Genomic DNA, 21,374 nt, shown 5'->3' on the forward strand with positions numbered 1-21,374 from the left:
CCAGGTGTGGCATGAGATATTTTTTGTCATAGATGGAAGTTTTGTTCTGTTCTTTGTTGTTTGGTCTCAGATACTGTTTCTGTTCCTAGGTGGATTAGATATTATTGGTGGTCAGAGAGTGTGTGTTTTTGTGGCTTGGATTCTGGTTGGTGCAAGTGCAAGTTGTCCGGTCTAAGGTCTAATGCTTAGTAGAGAAGGGAAAGGTTTCAGCCAAGTTTTTACTGGCCACAAGGGTGTTAGCCAATCATAGAGAAGTATACTTGGTTTTGGTTTTGGGTTCAGATATCTTGTCTGGTAATAATGATTTCATGGACCCAACTAATTTTATTTTAGATATTTTATACTATCTTTTTAAATTTTTTTCCTTTTAATAATTAAAGTTTGGGTATACTAGATCTTTTATTTGTTGCAGGTCTAGAAACACGTGAGTTTTTCGTTCTTTACTCACGTCAATATTTTCTTTGATGAAGTGTTGTGCGGATTGAAATCCCAATCACAAAAACGAGAAAAAAGAAAAAGGGAAAGAAAAAGGGGAAAATGTAAATAAGATTTTGTTATAGTTGCGAGACACGCTTCATTTATTACTGGCCTATTAGTTTGCCAATAAAATTCTGACAAATCTTAGTGTCTAATATATAACATTTGACTTTCATAATTGCTTTTTACAAAACGGAGTTATAATTTAATTGAACGAAGATTCTAGATCAACGTGCCAGCAAAACGATTTGGAATAGTTAAATTGTGGGGTCATATCTCATGCGCTTTATTTTCACTTGCAAATTGTAACACAAACATTGGATTTTTTAAAACTTAATTTTGTTATGTGGTTAGCGTAAAATTTGTTGGATTTACAACTATGAATAACCCATTACGAAAAGAATAACGAGAGTAAGAATTGTGAAAATGGCAGCCATTAATATTAATAACACAGAAATTATAGGTACAAGCCGTGTGAACCGTGGAAGTGAGTGGTTTGAACTTTGAATAGTGAGGTGATGCAAGTGAAGGAGAGGGACCAATTTGGATTGAAAGGGTTACTAACCACTTTCAAATGGGATTTGTGGTGGCCCCTAATTCTTGTTCACTGCTACTCTCAACTTCAAAAAGAACCAAGTTGTCCTTTGCTGCTGCCATTTGTTTTGTTGGAAGATTCAGAAAAAGAGAATCTCTACAAAATAAGGAAATGAAGGGACATAGTCAAACAAGATTGACTAGTGAAGCCGCCAGATTCAGTTAATGAAATGAAAAGCTGGCCCAAAAGAATAGTTAAGCATAAATTACCAGCAAAGCTGATTATCATTAAGTGAATGTAATTACAAGGGGAAAATTTTCTTACATACAAAATCATGAAAGAAGAAAAAAAAAATAATCAAACATTTCTTCGTCAAATTACAAGATCACCTAATCAAACAATTTTGTTGGAACAAAGATGGAGTAACCTTGCATTGGGCTGAAAATCAGTATTCTGAAATCAGAATTAGAACAGAGATGTACAAATTGACCTGCAAATATTAAGATTAAGCATTAATTATACTAGAAGTTACAAAAACAATTCACAATCGTTTAGACAAGGATTTGGCAAGATCACAACGGAATTTGACACGTACCTAGGACAATTTAAACAGTGTAATCCTGTTAGACATCAAAACCAATAAAAATCCTGTGGTATGTGCATGGATAACAAAATGGCTTCCAACCATTATGTAAGTAGTGGCATGTTTGGATGACCAGGTTGAGATGAAGGGGCTTTGATCAATGGCCTCAAAGAATCCATAATACTTGAGAAAGAAGGGCGTTTCCAGGGCTCACTGCAGTAAAAAAAAAGTATATCAATATAAGTCATAATATTGAAGCGGGATTCGAAGATAGATGATGTATCTGAACTCACTCAGCCCAACAAGCCTCGATTAGTGCAGCTACGTGGGGATTCAAATCATGTGGAATCTCGAGCCTTTTCCTCTTAAAGCCAACAGCTGCTACAACCTACAAGGAAACAGTATGCACAGTGAAGACTGAAGCAATACAGAAGCACTATATGCAAGTTGAACCAGACCATCATGAAACAGGAAAATGCTCTAAAGTCAACTAAGAACCTGCAATAATAAAATACTTCTATGTACTCCATCAATCCATCCACACTGGCCATTTTGATGAAAATTGATAGTCTCGTGTTTTTTATCCTCATGATTACATTATGATCAAGAAGAACAGCCACTAAAATTAGCTTCATAAATTTTAACAGGATCCTAACCATTTGATGTACACTTGTGTGAGTTGTGCCTATCTCTCTATTCACATGACTTGAAATATCCATAAGAAACATGAGATGTTGCATTCTCTCAATTGATACTAGCTTCATCCTATATACATAACTTTCATATTTTTATTAGCACCACTTCAGCAGCATGACATTGTAAACTATATTCTCATGCTCGCAAGTATCAATCTAAATAATCTTCCACGTGAACTGCAGCAATATAATCATAACAAAACTCTAAGCACACTATAATTTTATTTATGATGGGTAAACAACAAACCTGTGCTGGATTCAAATTACCCCATGGCTGTTGTAGGGTTGCAAGCTCCCACAAGATTACGCCAAAGCTGTACACATCTGACTTCTCATTTGATGGCTCGTCACGAAGAACTTCTGGAGCCATCCACTCAGGCTAAGGTAGGGAAAGGAGAAAAATTAAATGTGTAACTATAGAAACAAACCTCTTAGACAAAGGATTTAAAAAACAGATATATGTCTGCATCTTACAGTTCCAGCAGCTGACTTGGATGAGAGAAATGTATTGGCCTTTAATCGAGAGAGCCCAAAATCACAAACCTAGAAAAAAAAGGTACAAGAAAACTTTTTTTTAAGTAGCAAATTTGACTATTTGGTGTACTAGAGAAATATCCATTATTACCTTCACTGTGTATTTCTTGTCAACAAGAAGGTTTGGAGACTTCAGATCTCTATGAACAATTGGGGGATTACGTTTATGAAGATAGTTCATTCCCTTTGCCTAAAATGAGAAATGATATTGTTACCAAAGAAAACAAGGGTTATGACATTACAAATTTAAAATATTAAAATGAAGCAGAAAAATAATATTTATTTTCTAAATGCATACCACATCATAAGCCATACTAAGCCTACGCCTCTCATCCAGCACCTCTTTGGCACCAGGTCTGTGCAAGAGCCTATATAAGCTACCCCTGCACTCGGTTCAAAATCACTTAGAATCTCATGGTTAAAATATCCTATAGCCATAAAAAAAATTAAAAAAGTTAAAAAAAATAAAAACTCTTTTCAGGAGAGAGGATGAAAGACAGGTAAAGAGGTTTCATAAACCTGGATAAATATTCTGTGACAATAGATAAATTAGGAGGCTGAGTGACCGCGCCCATAAATAAAACAATATTTGGATGCCGCAATCGTTTCATTATTGCAACCTAGCAAAAGAAGTATAACTCAAATCAATGGCAAAAAATTATATTCGAAGAGCAACAGGCATTTCCTCTACATTAAACATGGTCAGAACTTATATTCCTTTGAGCATACCTCCCTCAGGAATTCCTTGAAACGTTCAGCATGAAAATCTTGTTCCATCAAAATCTTAACAGCAACATCCTGCAATTTGTAATGTTTTGGACGAGGTAGACAATTAACAAATTTTGGCATAAGGCTTGAACTAATTTCACTATATTTGTACTTGATATAAGTTTTTCATATGATATGAACATAATCTTAGTCATTAGTCATTTGTCTCACAATATATCATTTATTTGTTGTTTCATTTTATTGCCTAAATAGATTATCTGATATCTCTTTACATTCAATCCCAATACTTTCAACAGAAACAAGTCAAACAACCGTGTGTGTGTGAGTGTGTGTGTGTGTGTGTGTGTGTGTGTGTGTGTGTGTGTGAGAGAGAGAGAGAGAGAGAGAGAGAGAGAGAGAGAGACTTACTGAGCCATTCCACTCAGCACGATGTACAGTCCCAAAAGAACCTGAATATAACAGATCATTTCCAATTAACAAATGCTAATACCAATTACGCAAATAATGGTTCAAGAAGAACCAAGTGATCTTACCTATATTTATTAAATGGTAACTAATGTGTCATTTAGGTCTGTATCAGATCATACTTATAATAAGAGGATTTGTAGGAGCAAGGTAAAATTTTATCATTGCGTGATATTTTCATAGCTCTTTATTTAATTGAAGGATTGTTCTGATGGTTTCCCTATGAACTATGGTGTTCATTCAAATCATAAATTCTTTAAGGGAACCTCCCTGTCAACTATGTAATTGGCTTGGCAACAGTATCGTACTTATGAAGTTATGAGCTTGATTCTTGTATTCTTCTTCTTTTGCCATCACTAACGATGTTATCCATTCTACTTATCCGGGTTATTTTCTCTCTAAGATATGTCTGTTTCGTCACCAGAAAAAATGAAGCTTTCTTTTATAGGGAAAAAATAAAGTATAATTTATAAAGTAGGAGATATACCTGATCCAATTCTCTCTTTTAAAACAAGATCACTCCACGGTATGTCCAAATCCTCCATGTCAAGTGAAAACTCCCGTGGAGGTAATGGGGGTTGTATACCAACTGGACGCTTAAGTTTTACAGGCAGTGGATCCTTGCTACTGTCTAAAATATTCTGCGGGCTACAAGATTGGAATGCTTCAGAACCTTGATCACTTGTGCTTGGATGCAAAACATGTGGATGTACAGGTAGGTGAGAACTTATGCTGCTATCATTTGAATTAGGCCTAGGGTTATTCCTGTCCTTGCACTTTCCATCGAACTGTTCTGAAATGGAGAATCCAGAATCTATCAGTACACCTCCTATGATACAAAATTCAGGGTATCCTGTACTAGCAACTGGTTCAGGCGTAACAATAATTATATGTGCATAAGTGCATACCAGATTACGGAATCACGTACAAAACTACAACTAATGTCCACCTCACATAAAGGACTATGTAAAGATATGCTTTTTGGCCTTATTATAGATGTCAGGTAACAAGTTTATCAAAAATTAGGCTACTCATTGTACCGTATGCATGTACTATTAGAAAAACAATTGAATATATATCACATAAGTGGAAAAAATGAAATGATAATATCAGAAACCCAAATTTAAAGTAGTATGTATATATTGCAAGACATGTGAAACTACCTGCAGAACTGTTTTCAAAAACAAGCTCAAGGGATTGACAGTCAGAGAAATACTGTTGGGCCAGTGACCTGAAATCAATGGTAGGTTCAGCTGGTTTATGTCTGGGAAAGCGCAACGGTGAAGAAAATGAGATGGAAGATGGACCATTGAGCAAGGAATCAGGCTCGCAGAGGTATCCTGGCCTCCCAATAAAATCAACAAGATACTCCCTGTAATTAAGTATATCAGAAACCAAGTGTGATTACTATTATATTGGGAAACATCTAATTTAGATGTCAATGAACATTCAGGCTAACCACAGACTTATGCCCTGTCACACCTTTGCACAACCATCATGATAACCCATGCAAACTAATTTTTGGAATGAAGCTCTAATTATAAACAGAAAAGTATACATGCATAGCAAAAATACCATATACCTCTCAAGCCCAAATCGGACAAGACAAGATGAAGCATCATCCCGTTTGCAATATTTACAGCCCTTTGCAATTCGGCAGGGTAAGTCAATGGCATCGGCTAGTACCTGAAAAATATTAAACAAAAAGCATGTCATTCCAAAAACACTGCTTTAAAAATGGTTAGTGGCACGTGCTATAGAACAAACAAGTCAACTTAGCCAACATACATAACCATAACCTTAAAGCCCCACAGAGAAGTAGAGCCTTACTTTGAATAATATAGCACGATGCCTGCAGAGGCCAACAGATAGACTACCTATGGGAACAACGACAGAGCCTAAGCAATCCTTCAGATCATTACTGCAATCTTTCCAGATGGAAAAGAAGTCATCCTCCCCAACAGAAGCTGAACCCCTTATTATAGCAATAAAATCATGTTAGACTGACAGACCAGACACTAGGCTAACTAGGTCAGGCCAAGAATACCAAGAAGGCTTACCCCATACGACTGCAAACCAGCTTGGAAAGTTGATCGACAACCTCGGTGGGTGTTATGCTGCTAAGAGAAATACTATGTACTCTGTTTAGCAGTTCTTTTAAACTAGGGTCACTACGCCGATCCACCAAAACTACTTCAAGTGAAGAATCACTGCCAGGGTCCACAGACTTAAGTGTATCAACTGATGGAATTCGGCCATTTTCTTGCAGATCAGTGCACACTGTCCATACATAGGAATCCATCCCATAAATTAGGTAAAAGCCATCAGGAACCTTTTCGGAGTATGACAGGCAACCATTCACCTGATGCACACAATTAATAAGACAATAAATCAGCAATTGCGTATCAACCAATAAGTGAAGCAAATTATCCACATGAAAGTCATGAAACAATTTCTAGTTTCCTGCGTCTACTTTCCGAAACACCTTGAAAAAATTTTCAAAAAGAAAAATAGGGTGAGAGAGAGAGAGAGAGAGAGAGAGAGAGAGAGAGAGAGAGGGGGGGGGGGATATCGTTTACTCTTGAGCATAGTTCAGACAACAATCTAACAAAAAGGGTTTAACTTCACCTCTCAATAAACGATAATAATACTTCCTGCTAGCGATTTCCTCAGCACATTCTGATTCTAACCTAATTTGAAACAGTAACAATGCCTAGCCATAATTATTTCCTAGAATTGTTGCCAGAATCCATAAAATTTCATGAAAAGTCACAGTAAGTTAAGAGAGTGAAGAACACTAATCCATTTGAAAGTTAAGGATAACAACTCCGGCCAAAAAGTTTGCTTGTTCAATATCTTCCATTTCAATTCAAAAACCAAATATATGTTGAGAGAGTGCTGAATCAACAAATTACAAACCCAGAATCTATGCGACACCGCCTCGGCGGAGCTCGAAGACCTCATCCCCGATTCATCCGGCGCCGGATCAAGGAAATTCGGATCGTCAGCGCACGTGGCGTCGGAAGAGAGCCGGAGCGCCAGGGCTAGCTGCAGCTGGTAGCTCTCCTCCGTCTGCTGCGCCCAGCTTTTCCCAGACGAACTTCCGCCGCCACCCCCGCCGCCGGCACTCCTTCCTGAAGCCTCCGGCAACCTCGTTCTCAGCTCACCAACCCTAAAACCATCTTCGTGGTAGTATCCAAAACCGTCTACGTCGCTCGCCGCCGCCGTCGACAGCGTCGGAGCATAGAAGTCACCGCCGCCGCCGGAGAGCGAGCTCTCGCCGTAGCTACTCCCGCTTGACTGCCTCTGCAGCCCGATCGAGGAGTGAACGTTACCGATCCGGTTGGTCGCCCTCTGATCGCCGACGAGGTCCCAATCGAAGCCTCCTCTGTTCTCAAACTTCCCTCCTCTGCTGTTTTTACCGTCGCCGGAGGACGACGGCGCTGTGCTTCCGCCACCTGCCCCGCCGCCTCCGCTTCCGGAGAAGTGGTCGTCAGGAACTTGGGTTAGTAACGAGTAGTTGGATCTTCGTGCGGGCATTTCCATAAGAGAAGTTTCCGCGAACTCTATTTTCAGATCTTCGTGCGAGTAACTGAAGCGTTCGTTAATTCTCGTTTCTTCTTCTTCTTCTTTGCTCTCTTTGTTTTCTTCTTCTTATCTGTGTTTCTCTCACTACTGTTGAAGCTTTTTTTCCTTCTCTGCTTTTTTGTTCCTCCCTCTAGAATTTGCAGGGTTTGGAGAAGAGAGAGAGAGAAGGAGAGAGAGTGAAATTGAAACGGTGAAGTTTAATTTATTTTTTTTTTATTTTTTCCGAATTTTCAATTGGTTACGGGTTGTACTTGTCCGGGTCGGTTTGATCTAAAACCCGGACCAATTTAAGTTCCATAAACCTTGAATCATCCATCATTATGGCCCAATATGTTATTATATAATTTTAAATATTATAGAAATATTCAATAAAATAAAAGTCAATAAAAATAGCAATTTAAACTGAAAAAATATAATAAATGAGTTGAGTTGAATCTTGAATTAGAATATTTTTTATTTTGAACACGAATAAAATATTTTATTTAAAATTATTTTTAACAATTTAGTTTATTTTTTCTTTTTCTTTTTCTTTTGTTCTCATTTCCCTTATTTGAGTGGAAGAATAATTTTTTCACTATAACTAAAATATTTTGTTTAAAACCATTTTTAGCAATTTGGTTTGGTTTTTGGTTTTTTTTTTTTCTCATTTCCCTTATTTGAGTGGGAAGAACAAATTTGGTTCCTCTGACCTATCCAGTATCCATTCCATCCAACTTCCCTCCCATATTGCATGTTTACTTGTTTAGCATTTAATATTTATGATCTACCAAAATGAAATTTATTTTATTATTTATTATATACATACCAAAAAAACAAATCATACTTCAAAAGTTCACCTATTTCTATTGAATTGCTTTTGAATGTTGTGTAAATTATAATTTATGCAATTGTGAATTAAATTTCGAATTAAAAGAATCACCAAGTATTTTAGAACTCCTCTCATATAAGATTGTTTTGTTTAAGGTGTGTAAATCGATCATAGTATAATATTGCATATATTTTATTTAAGAAATAGTATGTACATATTTTTAAAGGTTTAATTAGTTAATTATTCTATTGGTCCTATAATTTTACGAAATTTTTAATTAGATCATTATATTTTTTTATTTAATTGAATTTTTACATTAAAATTTTTTTTAATTGGATCTTTATACTTTTTTTTTCTTTTTATTTGGATCTCTGTACTATTTTTTTTTTAATTGGGTCCTTATATAATTAAACCAATTACTATTAAAAGGGACCTAATTGAAAAAAAATTAGTGCAAAAATATAATTAAAAAAATTATCTAATTAAAAATTTTACAAAACTATAAGGATGAAGAGTAATTAAACCTATTTTTAATGATACTTTACATTGTATGTTATGAAATGTTCTTAAATATTTATTGTATCATGAGAGTTCTTTTATGGAATTATCACGGCTTGAAAATACCCCTAACAGTTCATAACCTTAAAAGGATGTGTCAATTCCACTCTTCCGAGATCGTGTTTCTATGTGAAACAAAAAACCAATCTTGTCTGGTAGAAAGTAAGTTGAGATATTGTCATTTTACGGATTGGAAGATTGTTAGTCCAACGGGTACAGCTGGTGGATTGGCTTTAGCATAGAAGGAGGGCACAACGGTTGAGATTCTTGTTGAAAAAGAATTTTTCATAGCTGCCAAAGTAACTTATCAAGCTTTGAACTGTTCTTGGGAGCTGATTGGGGTACATTTAAATAGTTTGGGTGAGATTCGTTCTACCCAATACACAGAACTTTCCTCTTTTGTACAAGATTTCTTTAGAAAAGTTATAATTATGGGTGATTTTAATACTATAATGAGTTTCGATGAGAAGGAATGAGGGGGTTAAAATCAGCTTCATCAATTTCTGAATTTGTGAATTTTATTGATGGTGATGGATTGAAGGACTTGGGTATGATTGGGAGAAGGTTCACCTGGACTAATAGGCGACGAGGGCAGGACCAAATCAGGGAACGACTTGACCGTGCACTTGCAAACGATGAGTGAAAGTCTCGACTCGCAGGAAACGGTTCATATCATGCGCCTATCTTCCTTGATACAAATTCGGTCATAGAAAAATCTAATTGGAGGTTTAAGTTTCATGAGAGATAGTGTGGTTTAGAATAAATTCGGGTAATTATCATTGAAGCTTGGAAGAAATGGGTGGATGGCTCAATAATGTTTGTTTTGGCTCAAAATTGAAGCATTGCAGGCACCATATTATTCAATGATAGTAGCAGAACAAATATAATTCGAAAAAGGACATTGGTGAACTCACATCTTAACTTGAAATTATCAAAGAGGAGGGTATTACAGGGAGAAAACAGGTTGAAGCCTTGGAAAATAAACTTGAGGATGCTTACTTTAAGGAGAAAAGCTATTGGACGGAGAATTCTCGTGTAAAGTGGCTAAAAGAATGGGACAGAAATACAAGTTTCTTTCACCAATCATTCCAATCCAGAATCCGGAGAAATAAAATTTGGAAAGTGGAAAAGAATGATGGTACGTATGGTACCACTCGTGAGAAAATTGCACAAGCAGCTGAAATATACTTCAAGGATATTTTCACATCGATTAACCAAGCTAATCCAGCACATGCATTCGAAGATTTTGAAACCAAAGTTTCAGTAACCATGAACAGAAAATTAACTAGACCAGTCAGTTTTGATGAGGTAAAACGTGCGATCTTTAGTATTCACCCCCAGAGCGCTCCTGATGATGATGGATTTACGGCTAAATTCTTTCAATTCTACTGAAGTTTAGTAGGGGATGATGTTTTTAAGACTGTCCGTAGTTTCTTTGTCAGTGGTAGACTACTAAAGAGGTTTAACCACACACAAATCTGTCTCATTCATAAGATTCCTTATGCAAAGGATATGACACAGGTTAGACCCATCAGCCTTTTCTCAGTTGTTTATAAGATTATTTCTAAAGTACTAGTCCATCGGCTACAAAATTTATGACTTCGCTGATCAGCCCTAATCAAAGTGCCTTCATTAAGGGTAGATTGATTTCAGACAATGTCTTAGTCGCTCATGAATGTATGCACTATCTAAAGATAAAAAAGATAGGCCTATCGAGTGAAATGGCGGTTAAATTGGATATAAGAAAAGCATATGATCGTGTTGAGTGGCATTTTCTTTGGTTCATTTTGGAGAAGCTGGGATTTGAATCTAGGTGGATTGGTTGGATACAGGAGGTGGTGACTACAGTTCCTTACTCTGTCGTTGTTGAAGGTCAACCTTTTGGTTTTTTTAAATCAAATAGAGGTATCCGTCAAGGAGACCATCTCTCCATACCTTTTTCTTTTCTGTGCAGAAGGATTATCCTTTTCGCTAAATAAGGCAGAGCAAAACGGTATCATTGAAGGTATTCAGATCAACCAAAGATGTCATACTGTTAATCATTTATTGTTTGCGGATGACTCAATCATTTTTTGCAAAGCAACAGATAATAGTTGTAAAAACATTCTCAATCTTCTTCATTCATACAAGGGGTTCAGTGGCCAAAAAGTTATTTTGCATACATCAACTCTATTCTTTAGTAATAATACTTCTCCCGCTGCTCGATTACTATTGGCTTGAAAATTAAAATTTGATTATATTGGTGCACAGAATAAATATTTGGGTCTTCTATCTACAGTCCAAAAATAAAAAAAAGGCTACCTTCGAAGAAATCAAGGACAATATGAGGAAGCGAGTTCAAGGGTGAAAAAGAAAACTTCTCTTCTCTGCAGGCAGGCATGTTCTAATCAAAGCTATTGGAGAAGCTATTTTATTCATTGTCATGTTTTCGTCTTACTGACACTTTAAATAGGGAGATTCACAACATACTCTCTCAATTTTGGTGGGGTAAAAAAAGTACAGAGCAAAAAATGGCATGGGTTAGTTGGAATATTATGACAAGACCAAAATTGGAAGGTGGACTAGATTTTAAGGACCTATGGGCTCAGAATTTGGTGCTATTAACAAAATAATATTGAAAAGTTATCTTTCAGCCACAATCACTCCTATCTAGACTCCTCAAAGTTAAATATTTTCGATACAGTTCTATAATGAATGCAGAGATTGGAACAGTACCTTCGTGGGGGTGGCATAGCATATTGGAAGGGCATAAGGTTGTTGAAAAGGGGCTCGTTTGGCAAGTTGGTGATGGATCTAGTATCCGAATCTTTAGTAATCCTTGACTTGCTCCTCCACATCCTTATGTTGTTTCTTCACCGGAAACTTCCAATCTACAAAATCAACCACTATTAATGGTCAAAGACTTAATACTTTCTAATGATCAGTAGAATCAAACTCTAATTAGAAGTATTTTTTCTAAGGACACTAGTCAGCGTGTGCTACCAACAATTGGGGGTGGAGAAGATAAAATTTACTGGGCTCTTAATAAAAGTGGTTTGTATGAAATGAGTACTGGGTACCGTTTGGCTTATGGGTTCTCGCATCCTCCCATTGAATTTTGCCCGGAGATTATGAGACCACAAAATTTGTGGTGAGAACTGTGGAAGATGAAAATCTCAGGGAAGATTAAGATTTTTCTTTGGAGGAGCTTCCATGAAAAGCTTTTAGTGTTGCAAAAGCTTCATCATCGCATCCCATCAATTCAACCTCTTTGCCGAAGATGCCTATGATTTTCAGAAACAATCAATCATTGCATCTTTCATTGTGTAAAATCAAAGAAAATTTGGTCAAAATAGGCTTACCAGCTACTAGAAGGAGCACCAAATATTCTAATTTATATGTTGAGTGGAACTTAAGAATGGGAGCCTTGCATACCCAACCCAATAGCTCATCTCAGAGAATGATGATGGTGATTTTGAGTTGGTTCTTATGGAAGGCTAGGAACATGTTAATCTTTTATAATGTATCAACTAGTGTGGAAAAGATAATGACATCGGCTTTGAAACTGCAGAAATAGTTTCAACATATTCCCACTTCCTAATTAATGAGCACTTTACTTTTTTCTTTTTTTATCTCTCTTATTAGATTATTATTATATGATGTTACCTTTATAGTAGAGTATTGGGAGTCGCCCATTTCTTTTATTTGTCCCATATATGGACACCTATATGTTTCTTTCATTTCATGAATGAAATTATCTAACTTTGGGAAAAAAAACTTGTTATGTAGCAGATAAATGACACAACAAAATATAGAAATGAAAATTTAGATATTTGTATAAAATATGAAAACAACTAAGTAACTTTTTTGAGAATTACAACTTCTTTCTATCACAAGGAGAGTACCATAACATTTTATCTTGACAAAAGAATAATAAACCTCTCTCTATATATAGGAGAAAATCTCTCAAAGAAATAAAACTCTCTATGTAACTCAATGTTACTATTATTATTATTGGATGACTTGATTGAAAACAAAATAAACATATTTTCAATTTATAAGCGAATCTTTGTTGCGTAAACCACCCGTAACATGAGGTTACTATTCTTTTTCTCTCTCCACCATCAAAATTTGATGGCTATTACGTAGGAGTATTTTTCTCCTTTCATTATTTAGTTTTTCTTTTTTTCTAATTAGTTTTACTAAACTTACAATTTACTACTTAAAGCTAATTTTGGTAAATTTTCAAAATTCATGTTGCTCATGTATTCGATAGGTCATATGAAGATCTACACCATTCAAATTTTTCAGTGTTGATTGGTTTTGTCATGACTTTTGCTAGGTTATCTTTAGTGTGAATTTTATGCATATTAACACTTCCTTCTTCTACTACTTTCCAAACAAAGTGATATTGTACTCCAATGTGTTTTATTCTTGAATGAAAGGCAGGATTTTTTGCAATGTGCAAGGCACTTTGACCGTCACAATACACAAAAATCTTTTGTTGTTTGTGCTCATGTTCTTCTATCAACCTTTGGATCCAAATAGCTTCCTTGCATGCTTGGGTAACTGTCATATATTCAGTTTCTGTAGTAGATAAAGTTACAATAGTTTGTAATTTAGATAGCCATCTCACAACTCCTCCTGCAAGTGTAAACACATAGCTTGTAGTAGATTTTCGTTTATCAAGATCACCTGCAAAGTTTGAATCGACATATCCATTAACCAAAAACCAAATAAAATTTATGCTTTATTATATTTATTTTTGGATAATTTTATCTTTTTTTTTTTTTAAAGGAGGATGTGAAGCTAAGGGTATAAAAAATATGGTGGTGGTGGTAGCGGTGGAAGTGAAGAAGGGATAGAAAAGAGAAAAAATGATAATGATAAAAAAATGTAAAAATTTGAAATCTAAAAAAAAAAATGTTGATGTCATAAGTTAAAGATGAACAGTAAAAATAAGGCATTAGTCTCTATAGTTTTACTAAATTTTTAATTAGATCTCTATATTTTTCTTTTTAATTGGATTCCTACCTGCTTTAATTTTGTAATTAAGTATTTCCTAGTAAAAATATTAGAGTTAACTGAATATTTTTTTGTAGAAAAGTCTAGGGGGCCAGCAACTTTATTGAATTATGGCCAGCATGTAACCAGCAAAGAAAAGTGAGCCATTTGATGAAATCTCACACCATTAAAATCATCATTAATGGCTATTTGATGGCTACAAATAACAAAAGTTGCTGACCCCTAGGATTACTTTTTTTCGCAAATTGAAGGTATTTATAATTAAAATTTTAATTAAATCTTTGACCGTATATATTTTAGTAAAAATATTATGTTAATTTTAATATTCTTAACATGAAAAGGACATAATTACAAACTTAAAAGCATTGTACAGATCCAATTGAAAGACAAAAAATATATAAACCTAATTGAAAATTTGGTGAAACTATAAGGACTAACAAAATAATTAAACTTAAAAATAATTTTAAAATTTACTTAACTTTTTTAAAATATCAACAAAAATATAAATTTTAGGTATTTTTATTACATAAAATTTATCTGTCATGAATATTACGTTAATTTTGTTTTTTTATGGATAAATTTTTCCAATATTTGAAATATTTATAAATAAAAATAGTTGTTTTTTATTAATAATATATGAATGAACAAACCTATTAGGTAGGCCTAATTGTCATTAAATTCTCATATTAGTATGTTATCGTAATTGTGAAAAGGGTAAAATATATATTTTTTTAAATATTTTTTAAAAAATTTAAATTCTTAATATTTAATTTGATTCAAAAAATTAATATAAAAAATAAAATTGAAGTGTATTTCAAACATTAAAAATAATTTGAATCAAATAATAAAACGTTAAAAATATCTTTTTAATTTCTTTTTTAAAATATTAAAAATAAAAGATATATTTTACCTTTATAAAAATTAAAGAAATACTTTAAACTCAAAAAGCAAATGCGATACTTTAACCATACAATGAAATATTTTATTTTTTCTTTTATGATTTGATTTTGTTGTTAGAATGGTAGACAAGATCGAGTCATTGGCTTTATGATTAAAACTGAGACCAATTCAAATCTTACAACTATGCATATTGTTTCACCTTATAACATATCTCAAATGCACTTATTATCCTTAGTTCAAGCATGAATTTTTTAAATATATAAAAAGTTAAAATAACTAAAATACACAAATAGTGACCAACATGAAACCGAAAGAAACCTTATAAGATAATTAATTTAGAAGTAGTCTATTATGTGAATTCCTATATGCATTTATTTTATCATCTATAAGTTTGCTTAAAAAAAAAATAGGGTATATTTGATTTACAATTACATTTTTATTTATTTATTTATATTTTAAATTTGACAAAGAAAATTAAAAAATAACGAATAAAATCAGAAAACATTATTTTATTTTTTTACAAAATTATAAAAATAAAAATACAAAACAAACAATTTTTATAGACCCAAAGGACAAACACTTGATAGAATTTAGCTACAACATATTGTTAAGAGCTATTTTTTCTGACTTTTGAATTATGAAAAAGTCAGTGTTTGGTACTATTTAAAAAAAAACTTTTAACTTTTTAAAAAGTTAATTCATAGTTTTTTGAAGAAGTTAAAATATATGACTTTTTCTCTTCGATAAGTCATTCTATCATTTTCGTAAAAAAAAAAACTCAAAACAAAAAAAATCTACTTTCATTTTTAGCTGTATACAAAAATACGGGGAATACTGGCCCCACCACCATTTTCATCCAAGGTTCCATCTGTTAGAAGCATTGACCTTTTTCCATTATTTTCACGTAATGATTTATCTGCTGAAAATATTAACCCTCAACCACCATTTTAAAACAATATTCCATCTGAATCACCTATTGCATATATTCCTTCTAGTTTTTTTATCACTATATTTTTATTATTAAATTTGTATTTAATATTGTGTGTGGTATAAAATCTCACTTTTAATTTTATTTTTTTCATGTGATTTATTTTTATATAGCTGCTATTATTTTTATAGTTAGTTATAGCAAATTCTTAATCCCAATAAAAGAGGAAAAAATTCTAATAGAAGTAAAAGAAAAAAAACAGCAACAAAATATACATTGACACACATTTTACATTTATTTTTTATTTTTAACTACCATATCATACACAATGAAACAACAAACACTAACTACACAATCATTGTTTTGGCATTGCCATCAAAATTATTGTGAATTAAATTTTTATTACTATTTACCACATACAATAACACCGTTATGAGTGAATATGAAATAGAAGAACCAGTCTCTACCTAAAAAGTGAAACTAATAAGAGAGCAAATAAATAATTAATTACCTAAACTATTGTAATCTTAGTGATTAAATTATAGAAAATCAACATTCAATATTGAAAAGTATTTGTTGTCATTGTTGTTTTAATATTCATTTTTTTGTGAAAAAAAAATTGTATTTTTTGAGTTATTTATCCAAACGCTATAACTTTAAAATAAATACTTCTATAACTAAAAATTCAAACACAAAATAACTTATTTATAAGTTGCTATTAATAAAAATCCTTATATTTTAAACTTTTTTTTAAAAGAAGTTATTTAAGTTGTTTATCTAAATAAGACCTAAATATTTGATAAATAATTCACACTATTTTATTTCATTTAATTGTTCTCATGATTTAGATGAAGAATTAGGACAATATTTTATAGTTAAGTAGTAATAATATTTCCCTTTAGCTAATTTTCTTAAAGAGCTTTTAAAAAGTGAAATTAGCTAATCAATTATTGATATTAATATTACTATTTGATTTGACTTTGATATTACTATTATGGTTGGCCAAATAAATCTCCAATGAGTCAATATTCTCATCAAATTGACAAGTTAAAAAGATCCCACCATGCTTCTTATTGTTATGGCACATTAAATAGAACCATTGAATGGTCATAAGCATAAGAAGCCGACCCTCACCAATAGTAACTTTTACTATCTTTATGGAAAAAGAAAAAAGTAATATTTGAGTTTAATTTTGTTGTTATCAACAATGTAAGGGAAGGGGACCTAACTCGACAACTATGTATGTGCTACTGTTTTTTTATTAAGAAAAAACCTTTTTAATTAGTGATTGAGCATCATATTTCATATTTGCATTGATATGATAATGTATGATTAAATATTTAGTTAAAATATCTTTTACACTAATAATATGTGTGAACTATCTATTAAAAAAAATTCAAATTCATCCTACCATTTTTTTTTTGAACAAGAGAGCTCAACACAATACAGTGGAGCAGCATATAATCAAACTGAGGACATGAAAATAAAGGAAATAAAGCAAAGTAAATCAACTACCCCTGTTGTCATCTCCGGCATTGCCATCAACAACAATAAGGTTCCTGCTACTCCACTCTCTATAACTGGTCAAAGACCATTGATACACCTCTTCTAAATCACCTTCTTTGGAATTAAAAATACGTCTGTTCCTCTCAAGCCATATATTCCAAATGACCGCGAAGAAGCACCTTAACCACCAATTCCGCTCCTCATTACTGTTCACGCCACCTGTCCAACTCTCAAAATGTTCCTTGAGTGAGCCCGGAATAGACCACGCTCTCCCGAGATCAGAAAGCCATCGACACCATACCTGCCAAGTAAACTCACACCCCAGGAACAGATGGTAAATATGTTCAACATCTCTTTTACAAAACACACATATATTGTCCCCATGCCTTAGAATTCCGAACCTATGTAGTCTCTCTTTAGTGTTTACTCTACCTATCAGCACAAACCAAATAAATAACTCCACTCGTGGTGGCGCCAAACCTATCCAAATGGTTCTGGTGAAGCTGAAACTTGTGATATCCTCTGGTAGAGTCTCTGATTGCACCACCTGCACAAAAGAGTTAGTTGAAAAAATTCCTTCCTTACCATACTTCCACACAAGTCTGTCTTGCTTATCACTTGCTAGTTTTACAGGCCTTAAAACCTCGTGTAACCTGTTCAATAATTCCAACTCCCATTGATATAGGCCTCGCCTCCACTGGAAATTCCATACCCACTCTAACCCATCCCAAACCCCGCAATCCCCTATGACAGATCCTTGCTGGTTTGAAATAGAGAAAAGTCTCGGAAACCTCAACCTGAGGGAACCGCCTTGTAGCCAAACATCTTCCCAGAAAAGAGTCCTCCTACCATCACCCACCTCCATAGACAACCCTACCATTTTTTTTCATTAACAATGTCGCAAAAAATTATAATATTCATTAAAGTTACTATTTTTAAATAAACTGAGTTTTCTTTTTGTTTGCCACTTTAATTTTTCATATAATATCTTTTTTTGGCAAAATTTTATTATTGAAACATCAACTATATCCTTAATATATGAAATACTATATTGTTCTCTTTGTTTTTTTTTGTTGTTATTGTTGTATATAGTATCTCTTAACCTGACAAACAAAAGATTAATCTGTCGCGAATCTGAATTTATTTAAAGGTCTATCGTAAGCCCACGATAACTTATATGTACAAGACGAATTTAAATCTCTGACATTTACTTAAGTAACCGATTAAACTAGATCAATCAAACTTAATTTTCTCTTTAGTTACTAATTACTAAGAATTATTACTAGTATATGTTACAGGTTGACCCAACCAAACCAATAAGGATAAAAATTCGGCCTAATCATGCCAAGTTTAGGATAACAACTTGGCAATATTCAAACCAGGACCTAACAAAGCTTTATCAGGAGCGAAGTCAAGAATTCTCTAAATAGGAAAAGATTTGATTCAATTACATGACGAGATTACTCCTTGAGTCATCTAAGAGCTCACTACTTAATGGGAAGCTTATGACGCGTTAACCCTAAATTTAGCATTGTTTTGACTCTTTTGATTTCGACGTCGAATTGTTTTTCAGATATACACCCCATCATTCTTTATTAGAGACCACCTTACTCGCTTAGATCAGTAACTCTTCTCAACCTCAACCTCTTAGAGCAACTCCAATGCTCCAGTTCTAATAACATTTTTTCTAACAAATAGAAAAACCAACAGTTGGAGAGAAGAGAAGAAGGGTTTTTGCACGGTTTTTGAAAGAAGAGAATCCCTTTGAATGGAGACTTATGATAACTAATAATAACTTGTCAAATGACAAGTTATTATAAAAATAAATAATTATATAAAAGCTCAATTAATTAAATAATTATATTTTTATTTAATTAATAATTTATATTAATTATTTAAATAATAATTAGTATAATTAAATAATTTTATTTTTATTTAATTAATAATTTATATTAATTATTTATATCATAATAAATATTGAATATTATTTATAGTATTATATTAAATTATAATTAATTAAATTTATTTACATAAATAAATAATTTAATTTTTAAACCTTATAAAATAATTTTTGGTTGGGTTGCTCATTTTTATCAACATAGAGCTTAATTATATTTTTTTGTATTAAGTAATTTTACAAATTAGTGTAATCTCGAATTATATATTGTGTATTATTGTTATATATTAATTTTTTAATATTAATATCTTTTAATAGTGAATTATTTTTGAATTTATAAGTTTAAATAATATTATTAAAAAAATTAAATTAATTTTAAGTATTTTAATTAATTAATTAAATGGGATATATCACAACATAGATTAAAGTTAGTTCCTCCTAATAGAAAAAAAAGAGATGCTTAAAGTTCCTATTTACTATTTATAATGCAAAAATTGATGTGAAATTACTTTTTATGACAGGTGAGTCATAAATAAGAATTAGAATAAGTTTTTTATTAGAAATAGTTTTAGGTACCATCTTCACAATACTATTTTAAAATTAATTTTAATTTTAAACTTTAGTTATTATATAAGAAACTAAGGTAACAGATAAAAGTAAAAAAGAAAAAAGAAAAAAGAGAGAATATAATACAAGTTGGGAATTATTGTATGATTGAATAGGAAAGGGAGACGCTTACATCACAGCCTTTTGATTTTAGATTGTAGTATTGTTATTGCTATGAGCTATATAGTAATCAATTATAGTAATCCATTTATCCCCAATTAAGAAAACGAAGGTGTATCTTTCCAAAGTCACACGAACATGGATTATATTATATGAATTTTATAAGCTCGTAGATTATTATAAGAACAGAAAGAGGGTAGTGTTCGATGAATCTTCAAGCTGTACCCGTCATGGAAGTGATTACTCTCTTAATTCTTTGTCTTTATTGTGATTATTTTAAGTCAAATTGGGGTTACACTTAATAATAATTTAATAAAACCCATAAAACAAGAAAAGTGAGATTAGACCTAAGGTGCGGGACCATAACGAAAAACAAGTACCGAGTAGTAAATTGTGTGTGCATTTTTTCTCACTTTTCATTTTTTTTAGTATTTTATAAAAAAATTATAAAAGTACTTAAATTTTATTTTCCGTTTTTATTTTTTACAAAATAAAAAATTACAAATAAAAATAAAAAAATAAAATGCAAACCAAAAAATCATAATTTTTTTTTGGACTTGCCAAAAAATCATAATTTACTAAACTACTTTTTTTTTTTGGACTTGAAATTTTTATTTCTTAAACCATTTATAATTATGTTACGGAGTGGGCCGGCCCAATCTCTTTGGACCCTGCATCGATCTGGTTCAATAATCCAAGATAAGGCCTATAGACAACGACTTGAGGGTATTCGAGATCTGGCCCAAAGGAATTCCTCTAGTGCCTCAAGGATCTTCCAGAAAAGAAAAGATTTGATCTCTAGCAAAGAGGAGATCATTTTCTAATTCACCATGACTCATGCTACATAATGCGGAGTTTGTAGCTTTTCCTGGTATGAAATTCTAACCCTAAACTTAGTACCTCTTTGATTTTTTAAATTTAAGTGTTGGAGTATCTTTGCAGGTATTACTCTTATCATTTTAAGCCGAAAACCACTTCATCCAAACATGTTAGATTCTTTTTTTTCTTTCTATTATTTTTTTTACGACATCTTTCAATCCGTCAAGTCAATTAATTCGTCACAGTTCTAAACTCTATTTAAAGATCTATTACCAATGGCCAATGAATTACTACATGTACAAGTAAGATTTGAACCCTCGATTTACTTAAACGGACGAGTGAACTAATCACTCGACCAACTCAAGTTAGTTTCTCTTTCAACCTTATTAAGTACTTGTTTGGGCGCCATTATTTTGATAAAAAAGATTTTTGAGAAGATGTAATTTACATCTTTTTTTTAAAGATATTTTTTCCTTAAAAAAAGATGTTTTTCATATAATAAATAAACAAAAAATAGTTTTATATTGTTATACCCAAATATAATTCATAAATAAAAAGATCTTTTTATATGAGATACCCAAACATAAAATTATTTTTACTTTTACATAAAATCTTTTAAAAA

At 32.4% G+C, this 21,374-nt stretch overlaps 1 protein-coding gene across 3 annotated transcripts; it reads right to left on the reverse strand.

The window, feature by feature from the left end:
• Window positions 1-811: 811 nt before the first annotated feature.
• LOC130960932 (serine/threonine-protein kinase CTR1) lies at window positions 812-7,786 on the reverse strand. Of its 3 annotated transcripts, none has more exons than XM_057886471.1 (17): window positions 6,938-7,786; window positions 6,079-6,380; window positions 5,849-5,993; window positions 5,601-5,704; window positions 5,182-5,390; window positions 4,506-4,811; window positions 3,962-4,002; window positions 3,554-3,622; window positions 3,344-3,444; window positions 3,123-3,207; window positions 2,916-3,014; window positions 2,765-2,833; window positions 2,538-2,669; window positions 1,889-1,983; window positions 1,608-1,808; window positions 1,440-1,502; window positions 812-1,168 (listed from the first exon to the last, which is right to left on the reverse strand). In XM_057886471.1, the coding sequence occupies exons 1-15, from the start codon at window positions 7,562-7,564 to the stop codon at window positions 1,700-1,702; spliced, it is 2,493 nt and encodes an 830-aa protein (XP_057742454.1). In that variant the 5' UTR covers window positions 7,565-7,786; the 3' UTR covers window positions 812-1,168; window positions 1,440-1,502; window positions 1,608-1,699. The 3 variants fall into 3 exon arrangements, with proteins under 3 accessions (XP_057742454.1, XP_057742453.1, XP_057742452.1); XM_057886470.1 differs by having other exon boundaries at window positions 1,402-1,502; XM_057886469.1 differs by lacking the exon at window positions 812-1,168 and having other exon boundaries at window positions 1,267-1,502.
• Window positions 7,787-21,374: the final 13,588 nt, after the last annotated feature.

The sequence above is a fragment of the Arachis stenosperma genome, chromosome 2 (genome assembly GCF_014773155.1).
Source record: "Arachis stenosperma cultivar V10309 chromosome 2, arast.V10309.gnm1.PFL2, whole genome shotgun sequence".
In the NCBI taxonomy this organism is placed as follows: Eukaryota; Viridiplantae; Streptophyta; class Magnoliopsida; order Fabales; family Fabaceae; genus Arachis; species Arachis stenosperma.